We start from the raw sequence: 16,864 nt of genomic DNA on the forward strand, positions 1-16,864 counted from the left end.
CATAAATATTTTGAAATGCAGAGTATAGAGTTTACATAAAACTCAATTTGAGGATGTGGAGAGAAGAGAACCCTGTATGCTGTTGATGGGAATGTAAATTGATGCATCTAAAGTAGAAAAGAGTATAGCAGTTTCTCAAAAAACTAAAAATAGAATTTCCATATGACACAGAGATTGTCATATGGGTATATATCTGAAAAAAACAAAAACACTAATTTGAAAAGATACGTGCATCCCAATGTTCATAGCAGCACTATTTACAATAGCCAAGATATAGAAGCAACCCAAGTGTCCATCAACTGATAAATGGATATCGAAAATGAGGTATATAAATACAATGGAGGGACTTTCCTGGTGGCACAGTGGTTACGAATCCGCTTGCCAATGCCGGGGACACAGTTCAAGCCCTGGGCTGGGAAGAATCCACATGCTGCGGAGCAACTAAGCCTGTGCGCCACAACTACTGAGCCTAAGCTCTGGAGCCCATGAGCCACAACTACTGAGCCCATGTGTCACAGCTACTGAAGACCTCATGCTCTAGGGGCTGTGCTCTGCAACAAGAGAAGCCACCGCAATGAGAAGCCTGTGCACTGCAACAAAGAGTAGCCCCTGCTCCCTGCAACTAGAGAAAGCCTGAGTGCAGCAACAAAGACCCAACACAGCTAAAAATAAATAAATTTAAAAAAAATACAATGGACTACTACTCAGCTATAAAAAAGAATGAAATTTTGTCATTTGCAACAACATGGATTGACTTGGAGAGTATTATGCTAAGTGAAATGTCGGGTAGAGAAAAATAAACACTGTATGATGTCACTTACATGTGGAATCTAAAAAATAAAAACAAACTAGTGAATATAACAAAACAGAAACAGACTTAAAGATGTAGAGAACAAATCAGTGGTTACCCGTGCGGAGAGGAAAGGGGAGAGGGGCAAGATAAGGATAGGGGATGGGAAAGGTACACCTTTTATGTATAAAATAAATAGACTACAAAATATGTTGTGCACTGCAGGGCATATAGCCAATATTGTATAATAACTATAAATGGAGTATAACTTTTAAAAATTGGGAATCACTATGTTGAACACCTGAAACTTATATAACATTGTACATCAACTATACCTCAAGTTTAAAAATAAAGTCATCACCAATCCCCCTCACCAAAAAAAAAAAAAAAAACAACCCCAAGCCTCAATTTGTAGCCAAGTCTATAACTCTTATTGTTGAATCAATGTTTTCCAGGATTAATTTATTAATTTAGGATATAAAATATTTAAAAAGCAAAAGATTTATATGATCTAAAAAGAAACCAGAGTATAATTTAGGATATAAAATATTTGAATAAAATATTTTTGAAGACAGTGTGGGGTAGCAGAGTTATAGGACTCATTTATTTCCCACAAGCTTAACTGTATTTTTGCTTGAACCTTTAAACATTAAAGAATTAGTCTCTTTTCTAGTAACTCTGTATCCACATGCTCATTTTTCAAGCCTTAGTCAGCCCTCTCTTGTTCACAGTTTATATATGCTGGTATTAAAGTTATAACAAAGTTCAATCTACTTTGAGGATAGACCTTTCTGTAGTAAAGAGCAACGTTAATAGAGAAAAAAACATTCTATTTTTTGAGTATAAACTTTGGGAAGTCCAATTATTGTAATAATTGCTGCCACATTGTCACTTATATAGACTTTTTACACCTCTTTCGAAGTGATAATTGATTATTTTTGTAAAATACACCATTTTCCCCTCAGTCCTAAGGTTGGAGTACATTGTCCCTCAGGGAACAGTAGAGAGAGGCATGTGTGTGACACACAGCAGACACTCAAGAAATGGTGGTCCCTGTCCTTGGAAACTGCAAGGGTGTATCTTGGTATAATACTTTACCCATTTCAAAGTCTTTCCACCTATATTTTAAAACTGTCACCATAGAATCACTGCAGTGAATCCCATCAGGTTTTACATTTTACAGTTCAGGCAACCTAGTGGGATTTACTAAGGTCACAGGGCAATCCTGTACGTTCCCAATATCTATTTCATTACACCTTCTGTGTTAGTCTTCTTGGGGTGCCATGACAGAATGTCACAGACTGGGGGGATTAAACAACAGAAATTTATTTTCATACAGTCCTGAAGGCTGGAAGTCCAAGTTCAAGTTGCTGACAGGTTGGTTTCTGGTGAGGCCTCTTCCTTCCTGTCTTGAAGATGGCTGCTTTCTTGCTGTGTCCTCACATGGCGCTTCCTCTGTACACACACACTCCTTCCTCTTCTTAGAAAGGCATTAGCCCTGTTGGATTAAGGCCCCACCCTTAGAAACTCATTTAACCATAACTACCTCCTTAAAGACCCTGTCTTCAAATATAGTCACATTGGGGATTGGGGTTTTAGCATACAATTCAGTCCGTAACACTGTTCATGATTAAAAAATGCCTTTTTGGAATCCATTTGAAAATGGGTTCAGAGTTTTCAATATGCATTTGAAGCTTAGATGGTATCTACTATGAAAATGACCAAATTGCTAGAATGTGTCATAATTTAAGGACTCAAATACTAGCCCAATTCTCTATTCAGTTTAAATTACTTACCAATAGCAGCTCCAAAGTCAATTGTGAACTTTTGATTAATTTCAGGCATGCCAGAAAAATGTGACAGATTTCTTTAGTTATTTTTATGTGATTTGATTTACTTGAGCTTACTTTATTTTTCCCTTGAAGAAGCTGGTGGTTCATAATCATCTGATGCTAGCTCTAGTGAAAGTATGCTTCCCTGGCCAGTTGGTTCCTATCTGTTCTGTTGACCTGGTACTACTGGAAACCAATATGTTGGTTTGTTTGTTTGTCCATCCCTTTGGCCATCTATTTCTTCATCCATCCATCCATCCATCCATCCATCCATCCATCCATCCATCCAACAAATACTAATTCACTGTGACCTTCCAGCAATGGTGATGGATATTATGGGGATGGGTTGAATATCCAAAGGCAGATGGGACCCAGTTTAAGACCTCAGAGAGGTCACAGTCCAGGATAGACACAGTCCTATAAACCTATAACCACAATGCAAGATGGAAAATGCTGTCACAGTGGTGTGCTGCAGGAACAGTGAGGAGAATATGACAGCTCCTAGAGATCTCAGGATTTCCAGAGGAAGCAATGCCTATTCTACTGGGAAGCAGAGGAGAGTTTTTCAGGTAAATATATGAAGAGAGAGCATTTCAGGCAAAGAGAACAGGAGATGAGAAAACATGGGGTATTAAACTACAGATTGCAGTCAATGGAATCCAAGCGATCAGCCTTGCTGAACTGTGGAAAGGGTGAGTGAGAGGGATGGGCAGTCAAGGTTGGTCAGGAAGGCAGTGACACTCTCTAGAAGAGGCCAGGCTAGTAGGCTGGGCTTTATTCTCCCAAAAGGGAGTGCAGGGCTAGTTGCATGGCCTTGCTTTTTCCTAGGTGAATGAGTGAATAAATGATTTAATAAATATGCATAAGCTGTTGAAATTTTTAAAAGAAATCAACTTTTAATTTTCAGCTTATACACATACATTTTAGAAAATGCAGGGAAGCTTAAAGAAGAAAGTGAAGTTTCCTGCGATTTTTCTGTCGTATTATTTGGCATCATTTTCTCCATTACTGAACATAGGCCTGGTAGATTGGAGAAATGATTTATACATATTACAGCAACAGCAGCAGCAGGGAAGTAGGTTATGAGCAGAGAATCCAGTGAACAGTCCATTGCAATAGTCCAGATAAGAAACAATGAAGCCCTAAAGTAAGACATGTTGGTAGATGTTCCCTGGGTCAGCATTGGAGAAGTTCTTCCTAAGTCAGCCACTCCATTTAGTCAGCCACACTGCATGGACACAAAGCAGTATTTCAGGAAATCACTGAGTGTTTGAATAAAAGCTGACAACAGATTGTGTTGGTGTGTGTGTGTGTGTGAGTGTGTGTGTTTGTGTGTGTGTAAGATTTGGTGGGAGAACCCTATAACTACGATCACTGTATCTAAGCTAATTCTCAGATTAACCTAGGCGGAGTCCAGAAGAAGGGCTTTGGGGAAAAGGATAACTGTATGTTGAGTTTGATGTGCTTGTAGGAGGTCCCGGTAGGGAAGTCTAACAGACAGTATTATGGGTCTAGACTCAAGAAATGGGCCTGAGTTCAGAGGTCTCTAAGTTTCTCTAAGAAGGACAGTCTTTGGGAAGCCAAAGGTAAGCATGGTTCAGAGTGTCCCAGATGGGAGCAAACCGAAGGTTTGCCTTTGTCACCTTGTGCCCAATACTGTAAAGACTGAGCAGGTTGCTCAGGGCTGGCATCAGTGCATCTTGGCAATGCTAACATTCATTCCAAGGAGTCTTTGGGAGTTGCTAATACTTTTTATTGTGCAGAATCCCTGTTTCTTCTATTTCTTTGGTTCTTCTTTTTGCAGGCCATTTTGATTGATTGTCATTCTTTTTTTTTTAATCTTTATTGGAATATAATTGCTTTACACTATTGTGTCAGTCTCCACCATACAACAAAGTGAAAGAGCCACATGTATACATATATCCCCATATTCCCTCCCTCCCGAGGCCCCTTTCTAATCTCCCTATCCCACCCCTCCAAGTCTTCACAAAGCATCAAGCTGATCTCCCTGTGCTCCATATTAGCCTCACACTAGCCATCTATTTTACACTTGGCAGTGTACATATGTCAATGCTACTCTCTCACTATGTCCCAGCTTCCCCTCCCTCTGGTGTCCTCAAGTTCGTTCTCTGCATCTGCATCTCCATTCCTACTGCCACTAGGTTCATCAGTATCATTTTTCTAGATTCTGTAAGTATGTGTTAGCATACGGTATTTGTCTTTCTCTTTCTGACTTACTTCACTCTGTATGACAGACTCTAGGTCCATCCACCTCACTACGAACAGCTCAATTCCATCCCTTTTTAGTGAGGGCCTGCGACATTCCAGGCACTTGGGACAGAATCCTGCACAAGGTGGACACTCACAGAGATTAGACTACAATCTCGGATATGGACATTTGGATGGTCCTCAAATGTGCTCATGAGTTAGCCTAGAGAAGTCATGGATAGGGTGGGGCAGGGGACTGGGGTATGTTCCAGGCAGAGAGGACTTTGTGTGATGGCTCTGCTACAAGAGGGAGCATTGCATGGTCAGAGATGAGTGTGGCTGTATGCACAGCAGTGATGGGGGCCGCCCAAGTTGAGGCAGGAGACTTTTTGGAGGCCGTGTTCCTGACAACAAAGGGAAACATTGAAGAGTTTTAAGTAAGAACATAGTGGGGTCAAATGTAAAGATCAGTCTGGATCTTCTTAATGGATCCAGAATGGATTTGCAGGGACTAAGTGAAGGAGAGGAGAGACCAGTTAGGCTGATGCAGCAGCCCAGGCAGGAGATGTGGGGGTCTGAACAAAGCTGACCCAGGAGGCAGGCATCCACAGGGAAGTGGATATGGATTTGAGTCACATGGGTTTTAGTGTAATGTTTTCAAGGCTCATCCATATTATAGCAGGTGTCAGAATTTCATCTTTAAGGCTGAGTAATATTCCAGTGTATGTATATAACACATTTTGTTTATCCATTCATTGTAGATGGACATTTGGGTCATTTCCCCCTTTTGGCTATTGTGAATAATGCTGCTATGAACATGGGTATGGTGGATATTAAAGTTTTATGTTTATCTGTCATCTTCAGTAGATGATAGGAGATTTATTTTATTCATTTCATTTCTGTCTAGCACTTAGTAATGCCTGCTATATTGTAGACCCTCAACATTGACATGTGAGTAAAGGACTTACAATTGATTTACTTTATTTTTATTTAACAAATGCTTATAAATTCCCAGATACTCTAAGTACCTTTAAAAAAATTAACTCATTTAATTTTACTAAAGACCCTGTGAGTTATAGGACTACCATTATGCCTATTTTGTAGCTGAGGAAAGTGAGGCAGAGTTAGCTGTAGAGATGAGATTTGAACCCAGACAATCAGGTCTAGATCTGACCTCTTAGCCACCCTGCTGTGTTGCCTCAGTTGCCCAGCTGGTTGGGCTTGCATACATATTCAGGTGAGTGGAAACCATGAGGATTGCTAGAGGAATCCAGAAGAGAGATGCTTCTCATAAATGCTCTTTTATGTCAAAATAGTGAAGGCTGCATTTTCAGTGCAAAGGTGTCTGGCTAGAAGGAAGATTTGGATATTTAGGGAAAAAACAAAACAAAAAACAAAACAAAACTAAACTGAACAAAACAAAACATCCAACTGGCTGAACAAATCTAAACCCACTCTTCGTGTGTTTGAGAACTATGGCAGAGACAAGTAAGCAGTCCTTAATGCAGTAGGGTGATCAGATAAATGATGGTCAGAAACATTGCTTGTAGGGATGTCCCTTCTCTCAAGGAGCACTTTTCCAATAATCTTTCAGGTGATGTGTTGGCATTGTGGTTGTGACGTCCATAATAAAAGTGCATTAGAAGAAGAAGGGTAGGGGCCTGTCCATGAGCTGTATAGGGAGTGTGGGTAAAGCTGGCCCGGGTATCAGATGTTGCTCTCCCACTGGATAGTGCAGCCCCTACGCTGTTTCCCCCCGCTGCATGTCAGCACCTGGAGTCCCTCATCAGAGTGGAGGGTCAGTCCCTGTTCCCTAATGGCATACCTTTTGTGGCTCCAAGGTGTTTTCGGTTTGCTCCAGGGCACAGATGCCCTTTCCCCTCATCCACTCCCAACTAGAGTGGGGAGGGCTCAGGAGGTGCTCAGTTGCAGCGAGAGTTTCCTGGGTCAGCAGGGCACCGCAGAATCAGGATTGCTGTGGCCCTACATTGATCATGACCCTTTGGTGTCTGGTCCGCTGTCGTTGCCGCTTAGGCTACTCACCTTTAACCATCTCCTGGCCACTGCAAATTTGCCACCTTTCTCCAGAGAATGTTCCATTTCATTTTCTTTGCTCCTGCTGCTGTCAAGCTCTGCACAAGGTCACAGTTGCATCTGTGCAAGTCTGACTGATGGCTGGTGATGTTTTCAGGTTCCTCGAGACAAGAGGCTGCTGTCTGTAAGCAAAGCAAGTGACAGCCAAGAAGACCAGGATAAAAGGTATGATAATACATATGGGAATATGGTGGACTCTCCAAATAACTCGTTTTCTATGCTTTTTGAAAACAATAGTATTAAACTATAGCTTTTGTTTTTGAGAGGATATGGAAGTCAAGAGGCTTAATGTCCGCTACCTGTCTTTTGGAGTCCCGACCAAAACTGGATCTCTCAGTCGGGAGAGCAAACTGCATGTTTTGGTTTTGCAATTTTGCAGAGGGTCATCACTGTCTTCCAAGGAGGCTGCAAATCCCAAGAGTTAGAGGTGATATTCCGGCAAGATAGCTCACTGCTGGTGTGAACTTTTCCGTCAATCCGATGGCTGTATAACTGCGATGAGACATTTGAAGATGGCTTTTGATAAGGGGGAGAGGAAGGAGGCCAGGCTGATCTCAGTCCAGGGAGAAGCTGGTAGGGGGCCATAGGTGGCAGAGGACACTGTCAGGGTGCAGGGGCAAGAAAGATATTAGGAGAGCATAGGTGATACTCCTTTCCTTTAATCCTGAATTAAGAACCGGTTGAAAAACAAGAAACGGATTGAATTTTAAAAGGAAAAATAAATCAATTTTATTTCTGATAAAGCTAATTGGAGAATATGATCTTGAACCAGCAATTTGTAACATTTCAGTGCTGACTTAGATATGGCTACTCATCCAGTCCCAGGCAGGACTTCAGGCCTCACTGAAGGCACAGGCCACTTATGGCGTGGCCACAGTGACTGGAGTGTCCCCTTTCTTTGGCCAAGATGATCCAGACGTATAGAGGAAACCACGAGGGTCTGAATCACCTTGCTCAGCTACTTCTCCCAAACTCACCAATCAAATACATCTCTTCCCCTGCAGAGGGATGGAGAAGCTGTAGTGCTTTTCTGTTGGGGGTTTTTCCACTTGGAAAAATGAAGCCGGGTGAAATGAAGTCTCCTGCTAAAACATAGGTCAGAATTTTTCCTGGCTTTGATAGGAAATGCTTGTGACAGTGTGATCTTGTCACATAACTAGCAGTGGGGGCCACCCACCAACCAGTGGCCCTGTGCTGTGTATCACCTCTAAGGCACACCCCTAGCAGAAGATCAAGTCTTTCTGCATCTGATGTGTGGTTCCACAGGGATCTTCTGATGCTCCAAGCTGCTGTGGGACCCTGGGCACTAGTTAGTAGCAGTGATGACAGGAAGAAAGAAGCTGATACTCTTCAGGTCCTATAACTTTTCCTCCATCCAACCAGCATTTATTAAGCTAAGCAAGTGCTGTCTCCTAAGTCCTATACCAGTAATCACAGAAAGGTTGGGGGGTGCAAGGGGGGGTGGGTGGAGGAGGGAAGAGGAACGAATCTAAGATGTGTGCTCTGTATGTATCATAGTAGACAAACGAGGCCATATTTTGGTATAGCATCTTTTAGAACATTAAAGACTGACAGCCGCTCATTATATTTTAAAGCTCATTTTTGTGATATCAGTGGAGCACCTTAAAAAAAAAACTGGCAGTGAGGTATAGACAAACCACCTTGTATAGACTAATTATGACTTAGTAGACTTCTGGTTGAATGTGATTTGGAAGGATATCATTTTGTCTGCAACGTACTCATGAATTAAGTGCTGACATGATATCATTACAAATGTTTGCATACTGAAGTTGCCTCTTTGAAAAGTAATCTCAGTGACATGACTTTTTAAAAGTATATTTCAATGCACCATTCTTAGCATTGCATTTTTTCTCACATTATAATGCTTGGTTCAGTTTTAAATTCTATTGCAGGTGAGTCAGTATCTCACAGTAATTCTTACTTTGTTCCGATCAGCCATTTTTTGGATGACTTCCCAAGTTCTTTGGCATTAGCTTTTAAAGTCAGTGCTATTCTATAGAAGCACAGTTACACGTTATCGGTTGTGCTGAGTCTATTATTTCCTTGTCTCATGGTAATGACGATTCAGCTAGATTTGTACAACTCTGTTAGTTTGCTTATTTATTTTTGGTTTGTTTATCAGAACACCCAACATATTTTGACTTGTGTTTCTTGTTTAGAATCCAAGTGTTTTGCATGAATTAAAGACTTAAGAAATTTGAATTGAAATGGACTCTGACTATAGAAGGGTTGATTAATTTTGAATATTTGGGCAAAGCCAGTAAGACTGTGCTTGTGCAAAGCCCAGAAGAGTGGAAAGTGGTTAATTGCTTTGGTAACTAATGAATGTAGATCAGCCTTTCTACACCCAACTTGCAGGACATTATCCACAAGTATTAATAGTTACTCCTGCACAGAAGGGTCCTGGGTAAAATGAGTTTGGGAAACAAACAAGTGGAGGAACCCCTGGCGGTCCTTTACTGTGTTCATGACTGTGACCCACCAGGGTGGTCTTGTTTTGGCAATGGTGTTGTTTTTTTTAATACTGATTTTATCATGCACTCCCTTCTTTGAGGAACATATATGAACATTCCATGCAATGTTCTAAACAACAAGGTTTAGGAAATACTGATAATAAATGGGTGGTCTGGGTTTTGGCATTATCGGCTCACTGGATTCAGATTAAATATAATTTCTAAATTTTCACTGTGTCTTAGATACAGATTCATTGTATCGATTTGGCCACGAGAGCAGGTTATTGCTTAAAGCCAGAATGTTTATAGACTCACGATTTTATTCTTTAAAGGATTCTTTTCTAGAATGATTTCTGTGGGTGTGTGACTGACTCCAAGAAGTTGAGGTCTTTTTCTGTTGGCTTGGTTCATGTGGAGCCATTCTTTCCTCAAGCTTCACTTCGAAGTTTTATCTGAAAAATCAAAGCTCAAAATACCAAGTCCTGCTTGAGAGTTAGGCACGCTCAGAGGCGAGTGGACTTCCTTCACAGAGACGAGCCAGGAGAGCTCAATTCTTGGAAGAACCAATTTTATTCAAATATTTCTCTTGCTGAGAGACACCTGTAAGCCCCAGAAAGCACATGCACACATTGGGGCTGGGGCTTTCTGCAAAACATACATTTTCTCTCTCTGTCACTCAGAATAATCTGTAAATAAGTAAGAAGTGGCCTCAAATCTTACTGCCCTCAAGGACTTTGCTAGTAAAATCGTTTTGCTATCAACAATGCTCTTTTAGTAAGAAGTTTCTTTTTACTTCTGCCCTCTCTCCCGGAATTCTGTAGTATAGATGAAAGTATTTCATCCTATCCTGGCAAGAATTAATTTTCTAAATCCTTTTCTTTCTCTTTGTACCAGCCAGGAGGTCTGAGATCTGAGAGATCTTGTCTTACATAAGCCTAGTTACACCACTTCCTTAAGCCCTGAAAGTAATTCCATGCTAAGGATATCAATGAGCTCATGTTATTTCTCAATTTAGTGAAAATATTTTAATGATAAATTGTCATTATCTTGTTTTTCCTGCAAGGAGTTTAGCCTGCAGAATAGTGAAAAATATTCTTCCCACTCTCCTACTTCAACTTATTGTCCTGCCCTCCACCTTTAAAAAACAGCTATTTAAATTTTTTTCTTTTGAAAGCTTTCAAACATATCCATAAATAAAGATGGTGGTATAATAAACCCCCAAATACCCATCCCATCCTCCAGGTTCAGCACCGATAACTTTTTGTTACACCTACTTAATCTCGACCTTTTTTTTCTTTCCCTCCTTTTCTTTCCTTCCTTCCTTCCTTTCTTTCTTTCCTTCCTTCCTTCTTTCTTTCTTTTTCTTTCTTTCTTTCTTTCTTTCTTTCTTTCTTTCTTTCTTTCTTTCTTTCTTTCTTTCTTTCTTTCTTTCTTTCTTTCTTTCCTTCCTTCCTTCCTTCCTTCCTTCCTTCTTTCTTTCTTTCTTTCTTTCTTTCTTTCTTTTTCTTTCTTTCTTTCTTTCTTTTTCTTTCTTTCTTTCTTTTTCTCTCTTTCTTTCTTTCTTTTCTTTCTTTCTTTCTTTTCTTTCTTTCTTTTTCTTTCTTTCTTTTTCTTCCTTCCTTCCTTTCTTTCTCTTTCTTTTTCTTTCTTTCTTTCTTTTTCTTTCTTCCTTCCTTTCTTCCTTCCTTTCTTTCTTTCTTTCTTTCTTTCTTTCTTTCTTTCTTTCTTTCTTTCTTTCTTTCTTTCTCTCTCTTTCCCTCTCTCTCTTTCCCTCTCTCTCTTTCTCTTTCTTTCTTCCTTCCTTCCTTCCTTCCTTTCCTTCCTCCCTCCCTCCCTCCCTCCCTTCCTTCCTTCCTTCCTTTCATTTAAAATAAGCTCCTGGCTTAGTTTCTGTCATTTCACCTCTGATGACTTTTGATTTGTATCTCTAAATAAATAAGGACATTTTATTACATAATCTCAAAATCATTATCACATGTAAATAAACTAACAGTACTTTCTTAACATCAGCTAACTTTCAGTTCATATTCGATTGTCTCAAAAATCCCACTGCCTCATAAATGCCTCTTAGGTTTTTCAGATCAGGATCCAAACAAAATCTGCTCATCCTATTTGATTGTTATGTCTTTTAAATCTCTTAATCTAGAACAAATCTTCCACCTTTCTTTCGTTTCATGCCTCTGACTTATTGAAGAAACCAGGTCAGTAAGACGTGTGAACATTCTGGTTTGTATGATTGTTTCTTTTTGATGTTGTTAAATTATTCTTCCAGCTCCCATATATCCTAAGAACTGGAAGTTAGATATAAAGGCTTGCTTTGATTTAGAGTCAACTCTTTTTTTGTGGCAATAGCATTTTCTAGGTGGGGCTGATTGCATGATACCAGGAGGCACATGTGGGTAGCTGCCCTACTTCTAGTGATGCAAAGATCCATGGCATTCTGTTGTAAAGTTCGCCGTCAGTTTTTCCCCTAATGCGTTAGCATCCACTGATTCTTGCTTGCATTCTGTTTGGAATTGCAAAATGGTGATTTTTCTAATTCTATCCTGTTGCGGGGGGGGCGGGTTTAAACACACAGAAACTGTCTTGGCACCAGTGAAGCCCAGAGTAATTTGAGTGGAGGAGAAAACCGAGTGCAGGTCCTAAAGACTGTTCCAGTGAACCTTTCCCTAAATCAAGACCACCTGGAGAATTCAAAACGGGAGCAGTACAACACGAACGTCCCCGAGAGCCCAGCCATCGTCCCTGTGTCAGGAATCACAGTGGTGAAGGCCGAAGATTTCACACCGGTTTTCATGGCCCCACCTGTGCACTATCCCCGGGGAGACGGTGAGGAGCAACGCGTGGTTATCTTTGAGCAGACTCAATATGGTGTGCCCTCCATGGCCAGCCATAGCACCTACCTCAAGGATGACCAGCGCAGCACCCCGGACAGCACTTACAGCGAGAGCTTCAAAGACGGAACCACAGAGGTGAGTCCCTGGCTCTGGCATCAGTAGCAAGAACTGAAACTCAGAACCCCCACCTGACTTTTTTTCTCTATTTGCTTTTGAAGTGGGATGAGTGAATTAAGCTGTGAGTTAGGGTTTTTTTGTTTGCTTGTTTGTTTTTTAAACATGTTTGCATCTTTCTTTATAAACAGGTTTTAGTAGACCATTGGTCTAGGTGTATGGAGGAATAGTTCCATTTTCCTGACTCTTGGATGATAGTTTCCTTTATTGGTTTTAGTTTTAGTCTTTAAATATTTATAAAGAACAAAGAGCTGTTTGTGTGGAAATTTCCTACTTTGTAAAGTTTTCACCTTGACCTTTTCTAGTTTGTAACCTTCCAAATGGAAGCAAAAGATGTTGCCTGTTCATCTTTTTTTAAAACAATATAACTCTTTAAAGACCTTGTCTGATTGAATACTCAAGAAAGAATTGCTATTATCAATAATCAAGTGTGTATATGTATGTGTACTTTGTACCTTACAAATAGATTCTGTGTATTCTTCTCCTGTGCCTGAAGAACTTACGGAAGCAATGATCTTTGCTTGTTTGTTTGTTTTAAATTCACACCTTTTAAAGTCATAGTTTGAAAATTTTAGTGACTGTATGTGATTGTGTAACCAACATCAGAATCAGTGGAAAGTTTCCTCATTCTAAAAGTTTGAACTTGAAGCCCTCCCCTCTCTTGTTTGTGGCAAACACCAGTCTGCCCTCTGTCACTATAGTTTTGCTTTTTCTAAGATGTCAGGTAAGTGGAATGATAGTGTATAGAGTCTTGTATGTTGTCTTCTTTCCTTTAGAATAATATCTTTGAGATTCATCTATGTTATTGCTTGTATTAATAATTTATTTCTTAAATTGCTGAATAGTATTCCATAGTAAGCACATATCACAATGTATTCAACAGTCGGTGAACATTTGGTTGCTTCTAGTTTTTGGCTATTATGAATAATACTGCTGTCCACATTCAGGTGTACATTTTAATGTGGACATATGCTTTCATTTCTCTTGGATAAATACCTAGGGTTGGACTTGCTGGGTCATCTAGTAAATGTATGTGAAACACCACTGTACTGTGTTTCAAGGTGGCTGTAACATTTTCCTGCTCACCAGCAATACATGAGGATTCCCCTTTCCCACATCCTTGCCCAAACTTGATATTGTCAGTCTCTTTAACTTTGGTTGTTTTAGCACATATGTGATAGTGTCTCATTGTGGTTTAAATTTGCATTTCTCTGATGTCTAGTGATGTTGACTGTTACTCTGTGTGTTTATTTGACCATTCCTATAACTTCTTTTGTGAAATATCTGTTCAAATAATTTGCCCAATTTTTAAATTGGGTTATTTGTCTTCCTTTTATTAAGTTGTAAGGGTTCCTTAAATACTGTAGCCCTTGATCAGTTATATATTTTGCAGTTTGAGAGCTTATTTTCTTAACTATGTTTTTCAAACAACAACAATATTTAATCTTGGTGAAGTCCAATTGATCAATAGTTTTCTTTTAGAATTTATGCTTTTGATGTGCTGTTGAAGAAGTCATGGCCTAACTGAATGTCACAAAGATTTCTCTTGGTTTTTTGTTTGTTTGTTTGTTTTTTAGACATTTAATACTTTTATCTCTTATGAGTAGGTTTATGACGCGTTTTGAGATAATTTTTATATCTGGTGTTAGAGAAGGGTTGAGTTCCATTTTTTTTCCATATTGATATCCAGTGTTCCAGTACCATTTGTTGAAAAGACAATATCCTCTTCGTTTAATTGCCTTGGGATCTTTGTGGAAAATCAATTGCTGATGTCATTGTGGATTACCTCTCCAATTTTGGACCCAGAATGTGTAATGCTTTTTTTCTTTTCTTTAGTTCAGGTCAGCTTCTTCAGCATTTAGGAGCAGTGCCTTTGCGTTTGAATCAATGGTCATTGATATCTCATTTTGCAGTCCTCCTGGGTCAGCAAAAGACAATGGCAGAAGGAGAACACTTGTGGTTTATTAGTTCTTAAAGGGGAGTGAGTAAGGTGGCAGTATACCAAATACTTGCAGCCTATGCCCATTTAGTTGCCAAAATTCAGCCACCTGAGGCTGAAATTGTAACCCTAAGTAATAATATTATTTTTTACTTATTTGGTTGTGCCAAGTTTCAGTTGCAGCAAGTGGGCTCCTTAGTTGCAGCTCACCAGCTCCTTAGTTGTGGCATGTAAACTCTTAATTGTGGCATGCATGTGGAATCTGGTTCCCTGATCAGGGATCGAACCCGGGCCCCCTGCATTGGGAACTAGGAGTCTTAACCGCTGTGCCACCAGGAAAGTCCCCCTAAATAATAATATTTTAAAATAATAAGCATTTGATGAGTACTTACTATGTGCTGGGCATCATTCTAAGTGATATATACTCATTTAATCCTCACAAAAACCCTATGAGGTAGGTACTATTATTGTATCTCTATTTTCCAAATGAGGATACTAAGGCACAGAGAACATAAGAACACCCATGGTCACACCCCAGTAAGTGGCAGAGATGGGACTTGCCACAAGCTGTCGGGCTCCAGGGCCAATGTCCTTAGCCATTACTCTACATTCAGAGACACTGTGGGGACTTCCGGTTCTCGGGAGTTCCATAGCTGAACATAGTGTCTTGCTTAAATGTGTTTGTTTTTTTAATGAGTATTCTTTATCTACATCATTAGCTATTTCTCATCTTTCATATGAGGAACAAAAGGGACCAGCTCTCTGCAGAGTTGATAGGAGCTTACAGTAGACAACTTGCTCTAGGAGCTCTTCCTTTCCTGGCCCATCATTCCTGAGTGCCTGCTGTATTCTACGAAATGGGGGAATGGGCAGAGCGAGACGTGATAAATTCCCTGCCGTTACCAGGCTTCCCTATCTCTTCGGTTCTGGTAGCTTTATAGCAAACTTTCAATGTCCTTGTAATAAAAATATTATCTTTTTAAAATTATTAATTAATTTATTTATTGGCTGTGTTGGGTCTTCGTTGTTGCACATGGGCTTTCTTTAGTTGTGGAGAGCAGGGGCTACTCTTTGTTGCAGTACGCTGGCTTCTCATTGCAGTGGCTTCTCTTGTTGTGGAGCATGGGTTGTAGGTGCGCAGGCTGCAGTAGTTATGGCACATGGGCTCAACAGTTGTGGCTCTCGGGCTCTAGAGCGCAGGCTTGGTAGTTGTGGCGCACGGGCTTAGTTGCTCCACAACATGTGGGATCTTCCCGGACCAGGGATTGAACCCGTGTCCCCTGCATTGGCAGGCAGATTCTTAACCATTGCACCACCAGGGAAGCCCTAAAAATATTATCTTAAAGTTTGCTTCTTTAGCTTCCTATGTGGTGTGGCTTAAAATAGTCAACAAGCTGCTGCTGCTTCTTTTTTTCTCTCAAGCTGAGCAAGGGATCTTGTAGGGTTTTGGGTATTGTTGAATATTTGATTTGCCCTCAAGCAGTCAGGGGTGCTTCTGTAGGGGAAAGCAAATCACTCCACACAGGAATGTGAGGTGCATACTTTTTCACTAAGGGGTTGATACTAAAGTTTTTCTCACATGGTGCAGAAATATTCCATTAGTCACAGAAGAGTCCATGGATGTGGTCCAATGTCAACGGAACCATCATGCTATTTGGGGGATGTGTTATCAGTTGTGTTTGTGTTGTAGATAAAGAGGCTTATGAAAGGAAGCTATTGTATTTGGGGTTTTATTTTGAAGTGGATGAGAAAGCAACTTACCAGAAACTAAATGTGAACATTATTTCCACTGAATTTGGTTTTGCTGCTCTCCTAGTCTTGGAAATCAGTGTTTACACTGCATACTGTATTTCAGTCTGATGTAGAGTAAATGGAATGATCTATCATGACCTTTAGCCCTAGCATTGTCAACTGGTTATAAGATGAGGTGAGCTCAGAGTGATTTCACCAAGTAAATTTCACTAAGGAAAATTTGTCTAAAACCTAGTGCTTCCTTTAGGCAAATTATTAAATGTCTACTACTTATTGAATTAACAAGTTTTATTTGCTAATAAAGGTGGGTTCTTCTCTGTCTCTGTCTCTGTCTCTGTCTCTGTGTGTGTGTGTGTGTGTGTGTGTGTAGTGGTATCAAGGAAGAGAGCAGTTTGGTTGAGCTGAGGCTGGTAGCATTAAAAAGTTCTTTAATGAATTTCTTTTAGCTAATTTGAATCATATTTTAGTCTATATCCTCTTTGTAATAACTTTTGGCAAATATTTATTTACACTGGGTGTTAGGCATTGTGGTAGATGTGGGACTAGAGGGCAGAAGATGTGGGAGTAGAGGGTAGGAGGTGTGCCTTGGTATCTGTGCTCTAGAAGGTTACTATCTGTCTATATCTGTGAAGCGATACAATAATAGCTGCTATGTATTGAGTACTACTGGGTGTCAAGCACTGTGGCTTGCACAGTTTATTTCTAATACTTACTATCCCACAATTCTGCAAGGAAAGTATTATTTTTCCTTCTTTACAGGTGAA

General features: G+C 40.1%; 1 protein-coding gene across 6 annotated transcripts in view; it reads left to right on the forward strand.

Moving 5' to 3' along the window:
- Nucleotides 1–16,864, forward strand: part of GRHL2 (grainyhead like transcription factor 2) — a 175,059-nt gene that overhangs the window by 54,606 nt on the left and 103,589 nt on the right. For all 6 annotated transcript variants that reach the window (XM_057736476.1, XM_057736481.1, XM_057736477.1 and 3 more), the window contains 2 exons: nucleotides 7,022–7,089; nucleotides 11,977–12,370. In XM_057736476.1, coding sequence (XP_057592459.1) covers nucleotides 7,022–7,089; nucleotides 11,977–12,370 — 462 coding nt within the window. The remainder of the gene's footprint in view (nucleotides 1–7,021; nucleotides 7,090–11,976; nucleotides 12,371–16,864) is intronic.

Source organism: Hippopotamus amphibius, chromosome 5 (genome assembly GCF_030028045.1).
Source record: "Hippopotamus amphibius kiboko isolate mHipAmp2 chromosome 5, mHipAmp2.hap2, whole genome shotgun sequence".
Lineage (NCBI taxonomy): Eukaryota > Metazoa > Chordata > Mammalia > Artiodactyla > Hippopotamidae > Hippopotamus > Hippopotamus amphibius.